General features: G+C 43.6%; 1 protein-coding gene across 1 annotated transcript; it reads right to left on the reverse strand.

Annotated features, from left to right (window-relative positions):
* Nucleotides 1-2,442: 2,442 nt before the first annotated feature.
* LOC112399609 (interferon-induced protein with tetratricopeptide repeats 2) lies at nt 2,443-3,828 on the reverse strand. Its single transcript, XM_024744861.1, is given in 3 exon segments — nt 2,443-2,786; nt 2,789-3,380; nt 3,382-3,828. Coding segments are annotated over 3 exon segments (1,236 nt in total). The 5' UTR covers nt 3,682-3,828.
* Between the last annotated feature and the right edge of the window lie 7,433 nt (nt 3,829-11,261).

Genomic DNA, 11,261 nt, shown 5'->3' on the forward strand with positions numbered 1-11,261 from the left:
CCAGGATGGGGCCTACCACAGAACTGGAGATACTCCTCCTTTCTCGTAATGGACATCAGAAGAGGAGAGAGAATGTGGGTGGAAGCACAAGATGTTAAGATCTAGCAGAGAGAAGGGCAGCAGCCCACCTGCTTCCCTATGGGGGCAGGGTGTTTACGTGCACAGGGTGCTTGGTGGTGGTGTCAGGGTGTAAGCTGAAGCCCTGGACTCTTAAAGCTGTAGAAGAAATGGTGGTTCTATTCAGTGGTCATGAAGCTAGACCAGTCTGTGTTATATGGAGCCAGTTCATGCTCAGTGTAACATTGTATTTATCAGTAGTTGAGTCTGGAAGATTGAAGGTACAGTAAAATTTCAGAAAAACCAGAACACGCCTTTATGTCCCATCACACCTAAGTTATTTATTAATTAAATCGTTGACTTTTTCAGGCAGTCACACTATGTATACTGATGATCTCAAGTGCACACCACGCTGTTTTTAAAACAAAAAGTATTCACTATACTGTGCATTAAACCTCCAGGTCTTATTTATCTACCAGCTGGAAGTTTATGCCCTTAAACTACATCTCTCCTATTCCCCCCCACACCCCAGCCCCTGACAACCACCATTTAAATTTAAATTAATTCCAACAGGCAATCATTTTGCAACCCAGAGGGTGACTGGTGGTCTCATGCTGGGTCAGCTGACTGTTTTGATTCACACCAACCTTGATGTCTGTCCCTGGCCATTCAATATTTACCTAGAAAATCCCAATTGCCCCAGGCGTACCACGACTTTTGTGGTTTCCCTCAAGATTTTCAGGGTTAAATGACGTTTTATATCACCTAATATACAATATTTCTAACGGGGGAAAAAAACCTCCATTATTATCTCCTAAGACCTTTCACTGGGTCCTTAACCACCAAATAATTCCTCTGTCCAGCAGCTTTCCTATCATCTTGAACCTGCGCTCATCAAAGCATTTTTGAATAAAGCAAGTCTTCGTGTTATAAAGAAATTTTCCCAATAGTGGCTAAGAAAATGAAATTCTCTCCATATGATTATAATCTACAATGACAAACCAGCATTCTTCTCTCCTTCTCTTTTGCCTACTCTTTCCCCATTCCTACTGGTAAGACATTTTTCCATATACGTTTTAAAGAAAAGTATTATTTTGGTTTCTAGCATATTGTACAGAATCTACTTTTTAATCCTTCACATGCTGTGTTATGATTACGGGGCGGGGGGCAGAAAGGAGGTGAAATCTCCCCACATGCCTCCTGAAACTCTTGTATTGTGGTTGCCTGACCCCATTTCTTTTAGATATGTTCCTTCTAGATTTGACCTGTTCTCTGCTCTCTTTTTCTAAAAACTCTCCTCCCCCTTCAGTTAATGGGACAGTTGAACTCATGTTGTTTGTAGAGACAATCCTAGATGGAGGCTTTTCTGAGGAGATGGGGGAAAAAGGCAGAAGGTAGAGAGAGAGGACAGCCAGCCCTCTCTAGGCTTTGGTCCCCCAGCCTTTGGATGGACACAACACATTCGTGTCTATGCAGGGTGTTGGGGAGGGGAAATTTCGCCTTACCCTTTGGGGTTCCTCTGGCTGATCTAATAATTAAATGGACACAAGACAAATGAACAGGAGAAAATCTAAGTTAATTTCATACATATGGAGGTCTCATAGATACAGCCTAAGAAGTGACCAAAGCAAGCAGCTTTTATATCTTTTAGGCAAAGAAATAATAGATTTGTGAGGAATTGACAAGGCAAAGAAACTTGGGCTTGGGTACTAATTAGTGGAGAATCTAAGCAGACCTGATTTACATAGCCTTCTCAGCCCTCAATTCCCTATCTCTGGCGACAAGGAAGTCTCCCTACCTCCTGCTACAGTGAGGGTACCTTTCACATGGGAGATTTATTTCCTGCTTTCAGAGGTGGGTCAGAGTGTTCTTGCACTGGCTGTTTTCTCAAGCAACAAATTCAAAATAATCAATATGCCACTGGCATATTTTGGGGCAGCCTGCATTGAACTGTATCACAGGGCCAATCTGTACAGGATCTAAAATGACTCCAAGGATGGAAAAAACATTGCTAAAAAGGACTGCAGTGTTACAGGTGTGAGGTATCTGACTGCTTTATAGAAACATAGAAAAAAAACCCAAGACATCACCCCACAGAGGGAATGTCACAGTGCCAACTGCTCCCAAGAGGTCAATTGGGAAATAGCCCCTTTACTGAGCCCCAGGACCTGCCCCCAATCTAGTCCCCCTCCCAGAACTCCCTGAGCAATTCAAGTGTTAACACTTGCCTAGCAGAGTTTCTCCTTAACCCTGATCCAGTACTGTGGCCAGGGTCTAAGTCCATGCCTATGCCACACCAGTTGTTAAATATTTTGAATACCAACTTGGTGGAAGGGTTTCAGCTCCCTTCCAGCAGTAGCCCTATGGGCACCACATTTCGATTCCTTATTCCTCAGCTAAAGATGCTAAAGGGATGAGGTTTCCAGAGTCCAAACCCCTCTCAGAGTTTTCCTCTGCTGGCTGCATTTCTCCATTCAGTTCCTGAAGAAACGCCAAGAGATGCAAAGCCTTAGGAGCTGCTCCGTTTTTTGAGAGCTTGATTTTGGCAAATTTTTGCAGTCTGTTTTACATTTCTTCTCTCTCCTTTGACTCCTGGTTTATTTTCACACCCGTCGTAAAATGGTAGATGGCCTTGTCTTCACACTTCATTTGATACAGCTGAAAGTTGCCATATGGCAGATGGAGCGCTTGTTTGGCTACAGGAGGAAGCTCTTTGCTGAATTCTTTTGAAAGTAATACTCTGCTTCTTCATACCGACCGGCTTGTGAAGAGAGGCAGGCGAGATAGGAGCAGATATGGAAGAAACTTCCATCACTCTCATCAGCTCTCTTTAAATGACCTAGAGCATGTCCTCTTAGTTCCTGTAACTTCTCTCTTTTCCCACCCATTTTCTGTATTTCAAGGACTTTGGCCCTATAGTAGCACCCAATGTGACAATGCAGGTAGGTGTTGTTTGGCACGCATTTTAGAGCCTTTCTCAGGGGTTCTATAGCTTGGTCCAGGTCACCTTTTCTTCAATACAGCTTTGCTGCCCCACGAAGCACATGTGTTGCCAATGGGGCTTTCTCCAAAGCTTCTTTGACTAACCTCTCTCCTTCACCTTCTTTATTAATCTTTTGAAGTTTCAGGGCCAGGAGGACTTTGACACACTGGTTGTCAGGATTCAGCTGAATGGCTTGCTTCAAAGGGTCAACGGGATTCTGAGACGGTGGCCAGTTATCCAGACGGTAGCTCGCGATGGCCAGTCCAGAGGAGAATTCTGGGTTCTTGGGTTTCTTTTCCAGAGCCTTCTCAAAACACACCTTGGCCCTTTCATTTTGGTTTCTTTCCTCCACACCTTAACCGTGTCCACCCTCCCTCACAATCCATCTCAGGACTCTCAGTTCTACAGGGGCTGAAATACTTCCGGCATACTTGTTTCACCTTGTCTACGTAAACCTGAGCTTCTGAGAATCTTCCCAGGTGGTAGTAGACCCAGGCGTAGTTTCCCCAGGTGACCAGGCTTCTGATCTCTGCCTGGTCAGCGTGCTCTCGCTGGATGAACTCTTCAGCCTACCGTAAGCATCCCAGGGCTGCCTCGTGCTGGCCTCTGCAGTGTTTTATGTAGGCCAGTATTTTGCACATTGTGGCTTGGGATTCGCTGTTCTGAAACTCAATCAGGTTACACACTCTGTCTTCAAAATCATCCAAGGAATTTTCTCCCTCTACCAAGTTCCAGGTGAAATGGCATTTTAGTTGCCGTAAGCTGCTGTCCAAGGAGTTCTTTGTGGTCTCACTGTGGGGGTAAAAAACAGAAAGATGAACACTCTGGGACATAGCACAGATTCACCAGACAAGAAATGGGGAGCATGACAAATAGCAATCTCCTTCTCCTAAAGGGTGTCAACGCCAATCAAAAAAGAATATTCTATTGGAAGACTGGGATTGAAACATATACACTATTGATACTATGTATAAGATAGACAACTGATGGGAACACACTGTATAGCACAGGGAACTCTACATAATGCACTGTGGTAATCTAAGTGGGAGGGAAGTCCAAAAGGGAGGGGATATCTGTATGTGTCTGGCTGATTCATTTCGTTGTGCAGTAGAGGCTAACACAACATTGTAAAGCAACCATACTCCAATAAAAGTTAATTTAAAAAAAATTTTTAAAGGAATATCCTTTCCAGGCTTCCCTGGTGGTGCAGTGGTTGAGAGTCCGCCTGCCGATGCAGGGGACACGGGTTCGTGCCCCGGTCCGGGAAGATCCCACATGCCACGGAGCGGCTGGGCCCGTGAGCCATGGCCGCTGAGCCTGCGCGTCCGGAGCCTGCGCTCCACAACGGGAGAGGCCACAACAGTGAGAGGCCCGTGTACCGCAAACAAACAAACAAACAAAAAATGTGATGAAGTAAATGATCCTTTGGGATGAGTTGAGAAAACAAGAAGTGAGGAGATAGTTCTTCTGAGAAGTTTTGCTGTAAAAGCAGGAAGTTGGGTGGCTATAGCTGGAGACGGCTGAGGGGAGATTATTTTTGAAAGTGGGTGATATTAGTGAATGTTTATGTGCTGATGCGGGTGATGCAGTAGGGATGGAAAAACTGATACCAAAGAGCTGGTAATTGCTGTAGAGAAGTCTTTGACGAGGTGAAATGGGATGTGAACTAGAACAAAATGATGATGCTCAACCATTTTTTTTTAAAACACTAGGGATAATTCATCCAAACTATGGAGGGGAAGGCAGGCTGAAGGCATAGATTAGGCAGGTAGAAGATTTGGTAGTGACATGTGAGGGTGGTTCTCTAAGTTTGCTTCTTAGGGAAGGTATACACCAAAATGTTAGCAATACTTTTTATCTTTATTTATTTCTCTGTGTTTCCTTCTCCTCTACCTCTAAGTTTTTGCTTTTGAGCATGCATTTTGTAAACCAAGAAATGTAGGCATTATGACTCCATGGAGTCAGGACTCGATAGTTTCCACTTGCCCCTTCAGATCCACTCTGCATCCTTCCCCACCAGACTGTCACCGTCAGAGAGGGAGCTCCATGGTCTCTGGCTTCCCAGTGGGTTTGGCCAAAGGGAGACACAAGAGCTCAGAGGGAGGGATTCACTTCTGGGGCTTCCACCCTGCAGAACGGTCCTCTCCTGAAGCCCACAGGTGCTGTCAGTTGGCCTTCTGTTTACAATTCTTTTTTCAGGTTCCTATAACCTCTCCTTTCTCTTGCGGCTTGGGAACCTAGTGTGTTATTAGCCCCAGGGTATTACATCATCTCTTCTTATCTCTGAACCCAAACCACTTCTAATTCAACTTTCTTTAATTACTCAGCTTGAGTTCAACATCAGTTTCCTGCTAGGAACCTGATTTACACAGAAAAAGAAAGGAAACCTTAAAAACCAGGACTCAGGACCTGAGAACTAATTGGCAGATGAAATTAGCACATTCTTTTTGTGACCTTGTGCAAGTTGTTTAGCCTTTCTGAGCTTAGATTTCTTATATCTTTTTTGAGGATTAAATGAGATACATATAAAGTGCCTGTAACATTGCCTGGCACATGGAAAGCATCTGAAAATGTTATTTGTTACTACTGTTATCATTATGGGCAACAACAAGCTACATTAATCAAGTGAGGCCATTCACAGGGATCATCTTATCTGATATTCACAACAGGCCCAGGAGGTAGGTGGTCAATAACCCCATTTTCAGATGAGGAACTGAAAGAGCTAGTTTCTTACACAGTATCACACAGCAAATACACTGCCATTTCAGTCAACCAAATGTGTGTGTGTGTGTCATTGTTGAGCAATGCATTCTTGATTTCTGGGATGATGACAGAGTCGTAGCACCAGAAGCCTCTGCTAATAATAGCAGCAGCACCAAGAAATGAAACCATTCTGCATCTACGTGGGTTCTGAGAAGAAGGAAACTCCAAGAAAGTCGATCCTCAGGGAAGTCACCTCCCTTCCATCAGACATAGAAATGACAGTTCTTGCTGGGAGCCCCAGACCCCATCCTTACCCATAGTCTCTTGTCACGGTCCAAGGATCAGGGGAAATTTTCTTCATCTTGCCAGATTTCAGTAGCATAAACAGTATTATTGTTTGAGTCAATGAATACAAGATCCAGGATGCTAAGAGACAGACATCAGTCAAAAATAATTTTTTTAAAAAAAATCCCTTTATTTCCTAATTAAGAATCTATGAAGACATGATCTGCCCTGGTTAGCTGTCCAACACAGAGGTCTCTCTTTTTAACTTGTGGGCTGCTTTTGGGGACTGAGCAGAGCAGAGACTTGAGCATCCCCCCTTTTAAGAGGACCCACACCAAAGGCTGCCTGGAATCAGGCACAGTGGACCTATCCTATGTCCGTGGATATGGTCCTTTCCCTCAAGATCATCTGTCTCCTTCTCTAATTATCCCCAAATGACTGGCAATGACAATGTCCATATATGTCTCTCATTTTCACTTGGGTTTCCATTCTCTCTTCTCTAGCAAAGACAATTCAAAGCAACAAGTGTGCAAATATTCTTACAGCAGAATGCAAGACCAGAGGCAATCCTTTGCTCTATTTTAGATTCTTGTTACTATTTAATTAAATTATGTCTCATAGGAAGCATTGAAACATTTCAAATAACCAAAAAATACCCCAGGGGGTGTCTGTACTTTTGTCCAGGGGTCCCTGGCACACTATCAGCAGTTTCTACCATCTGGTGAGTCTCAAGGATCCCAGGAATGGTAATCACAGCTATAATAATGTTCTCTAGCAGAGATTGCTAACATTTTTAAAGGGCCAGATAGTAACTATTTTCAGCATTGTGGGCAACACAGTCTCTGTCTCAACCCCTTAACTCTGCTGTTACACTACAAAAGCAGTCATAGACAATACATGTTCCAGTAAGACATATTTATGAAAGCAACTGGCAGTAGGGTATTAGTCCTTTGCTCTATGGCCCAATACATTCTTCATATTCACAGAGCATCTTGAGGAAATGGCACATAGTGTTATTCACCCTACCTCCTTTTACTTCAAATTTCTGTTATTTAAAAAAACAATTATTATTTTGGTATTTTTTGGCTGCGCTGCACGACATACAGGATGGTTCCCTGACCAGGGATCGAACCTGGGCCTCTGCAGTGAAAGCGCCATATCCTCACCACTAGGCCACCAGGGAACTCCCAAATTCCTGTAACTACAACAAATGACCTACAGGAATATCTCACTGAACATCCCAAACATACCATCTCCGTCTATACATTGGCTAAATCTTTTGACTAAGTGATCGATAAAGTCCTGACAATTGTGGCCTGGTCCTCTCCTTAGCAGGCTCCTCTCTGCTCCCCACTTTACAGTATTTTTCCTAGCAGACTTCTTTCCTGGCTGTGAAAAATGTGATTTGATTGATACTTAGGTAAATTGGGGCAGACATGGTTTCTTAAACAGGAAACAAAAAGCAGTAACCATGGAAGAAGTCTTGGTGGCAAAACACTTGCTAGGGTTTACTAAAAGGTGCAGAGTGCTGTGAAGATTTAAATGAAGAAGTGATCACATAAAATTCTCTGAGGCATAAATGGTTAGAAAACTTGCTGCAGAAGTGGCTCTTGGATGCTTGCTGAAGGATGCTGGAATGTTATTGAGGTGGGAGCACTGCTGGAGACTTCCAAAGACTTACAAAGTAATACAAGAACAGTGAAGGCTTTATTGGGCAACAGAGAGCATTCCATTTGATGGCATGTCGTTGTTTAGAGCTAGAGAGAAAAGTTGGAGGCAAATGTGGGAAGCCTTGAATCATCCATCAAAGGCATTATAAGAGGATTGTCCTCTCTAGAATGGGTATTATGGTTAAGCCAAGATGAGCAGAAAGTTTCTTCTTCAGTATCAGCTCCCATGAATTGGTAGCTGATGTCTCCCATGGTCACTGGAAGGAGTAGTGGTGTATTGATACATACATATATATATATATAAAATATATTATATATATATATATATAAAATAACAGCATGATTCCAGTGGTATATTTCTAGCATGACACAATAACCCAGCCAGATGTTTTCCTTTCCCCAGATTTCCAGGTATAGCTGACTCACCCCTGTCAATCCACCACAGACTGTAGATGTCCAAATGCCTGAAGTCCAAAGCTCCAGGTTTCTGCAGCTTCACGTGGGTTTCTGTGTTCATGGCCTCCTGAGTTCCCTCTTCCCAGACTCCATGTTTATGGTGTTTGTTTTGACCTAGATGTGAAATTAACAGCTTCGCACAGCACCCCTAAAATTCCCATTCACACAGTGCAACAAACGATTTTGCATTTGTTGCCAAAAAAAATGCCAGGTCACCCAGCTTCCTCCCAGCTCTGAATCCCTTTTGTCAGAGGACACCCGGTCCCCACACCCCATCTCTCTCCTTCCTGTATCCAGGGACAAGATGTCCTCCCACTCTGAATACAGAAAATGAACCAGTTTATTTTTCTCAAAAAAAGAAAAAAAAAACATGAAGAAAGGAAATAGAACCCCCCTACACACAAAAGGAATTGAGATGCCAGTTGCTACTTTAAAAAGGAAAAGTCAACTCATTCCACACTAAAATGCTAGCGGAATCCCAGTGTTCTGAGACTGTGGATAAATTTCCTTTGTGGTTTTCTGTATTTTCTTAATTTTATGAGTAGTCCTTTTCAAGAACTACAAAAGAAAAATGGTGTTTTTCAAGCACTCACTTCTGAAGGGGCTGTGGAAACCTTTGCGGGGAAAGAAGATGGACAGGCCACCACCGCCCAGCTCACAAGGGGCCAGTGAGGTGGCCAAGCCCGCCCCCTAGTGGGGAAATCTGACAGCGCCCTCCACCCCTCCAGGGCCCGTTAAAATTGTCCTTGCAGAGAAAGCTCCTTGACATCCGTCTTGACAATGATTTTTTTGGATATGACACCAGAAGCACAAGCTGAATATGTGCTTGTGTTGAATAGTATGTTGAATAATAGTGGTGAGAGTGGACAACCTTGTCTTGTTCCTGATCTTAATGCTTTCAGTTTTTCACCAAAAAGTAAACAAATGAGACTACATCAGGACATGAACACTACATGACACTGTCCTTCTGTTGCTTTCTTCTCTCTTCCTTTTCTAATTTCAGTGTGTTCACTCTCCCCAAACACTCCTAAGGGTGAAGGCGGTGTGTGGAGCCCTGCAGATTTCCCCACTCTGCCTAACACAGCGCTTTGCCCATGGTAACCACAGTACTTGATTGAAAAGCAGAACACTTCACCACAATTAAAGGTGACCCAGTGGGAGTCCCTGATCCCCAGGATTCCTAGCTGCTCTTCCGGGAGAAGCTGCTGGGCGAGTGGAGGCCTGAGTGGAGATGCTGAGATGCTCCCAGTTACTGGACACCTCCTGATTGACAGGCCTGACATGGCTAAGAGATACTGAGGGGAGAGAGGAGGACCATACGACCACAAGTTTTTGATGCAAATAGGATATGATAGCCTTAATAGGTTCTAATCTTGGAGATTTTTTTCATTTGTTTGTTATCCACATCTATGCAAAGTAAATTCTTTTTATTGATCAATTTCACTAAATTATAACAAGCCTTACAAGTTCTTTTCATTGGCTTTGTAAAATAAGCTTGTTTTCAATGAGTTCCAGCAATGACAGGCTTTCAATAAATGTAACTGGTTTCATACCCCTACTGTCACCAGTGATTCCCAGGTCATTCCAGCCTGGAGTCAAAACCAGCATCTCCATGAGAGAAACAGAAGAGTGAAGTAAAACCCTGTTTCTCTGGCTCCATTTCCACCCACAAGAGCAGAATCCAGCCCTGCCCTAGTCTACCCCCCACTCCCAAATATGTCTGGGAGCTCCATGGAATCTCCATGGGGCTTCTCCTTCCTGCTTCCCGTGCCATGGTGACACTCCTGCCACTGCTCTCTCCAAAGCCCAAGCTGAGCCTGGTGTCCTTGGCCAGGCCACCTGCTCGCCAGTGAACTGGCAGAAAGGTTTGCCTTGACTCCCTGCATGTAGCTGGGTTACCACATATGGAAACTGTAGTGACAGAAGAGCTTTAATGTACTCTTACCTACACAAGTAGGAGCCTAGGCTGGGCAGGAAGGGAAGGCAGATCTAGAATGAAAAATACTCCCCAAACCTCCCCTCCCTTTCACACTGAGTCACGTTCCTCACACCAAATCTGTGTTCCCATTTTCTCTTCCCTTACCTTAAAATCTATCCAAGACACTCCTAGTCATTTCTGCAAATGGCCCCCAGAAGGGCACCACCCCATACAGCGACACACCAGTAACAATTAACCCCTGAATGCCCCCAGTGGCATGGTGGCGTCAGACTCAGCTTAGTACCACTTAAGTTTTTAAGCCACGATCCTGCTTCTCTTGCCTGGACGCACACACACTAATCATACACATCAGCCCACACCCATACACACACGAGCACATACACATGTACACACACTGATTTGTCTCCTATTTGAAATATTTCTATCTCCAATCACTCTTTTTTTAAAATTTTTATTTTATGTTTTTATACAGCAGGTTCTTATTAGTTATCCATTTTATACATATTAGTGTATACATGTCAATCCCAATCTCCCAATTCATCCCACCCCCACCCCCACCACTTTCTCCCCTTGCTGTCCGTACGTTAGTTCTCTACATCTGTGTCTCAATTTCTGCCCTGCACACCGGTTCATCTGTACCATTTTCCTAGGTTCCACATATATGCGTTAATATACGATATTTGTTTTTCTCTTTCTGACTTACTTCACTCTGTATGACAGTCTCTAGATCCATCCACGTCTCTACAGATGACCCAGTTTCATTACTTTTTATGGCTGAGTAATATTCCATTGTATATATGTACCATTTCTTCTTTATCCATTTGTCTGTCGATGGGTATTTAGGTTGCTTCCATGTCCTGGCTATTGTAAATAGTGCTACAGTGAACATGGGGGTGCATGTGTCTTTTTGAATTATGGTTTTCTCTGGTTATATGCCCAGTAGTGGGATTGCTGGGTCATATGGTAATTCTATTTTTAGTTTTTTAAGGAACCTCCATACTGTTCTCCATAGTGGCTGTATCAATTTACATTCCCACCAACAGTGCAAGAGGGTTCCCTTTTCTCCACACCCTCTCCAGCATTTGTTGTTTGTAGATTTTCTGATGATGCCCATTCTAACTGGTGTGAGGTGATACCTCATTGTAGTTTTGATTTGCATTTCTCTAAT

The sequence above is a fragment of the Neophocaena asiaeorientalis genome, unplaced genomic scaffold (genome assembly GCF_003031525.2).
Source record: "Neophocaena asiaeorientalis asiaeorientalis breed wild unplaced genomic scaffold, Neophocaena_asiaeorientalis_V1.1 scaffold131, whole genome shotgun sequence".
In the NCBI taxonomy this organism is placed as follows: domain Eukaryota; kingdom Metazoa; phylum Chordata; class Mammalia; order Artiodactyla; family Phocoenidae; genus Neophocaena; species Neophocaena asiaeorientalis.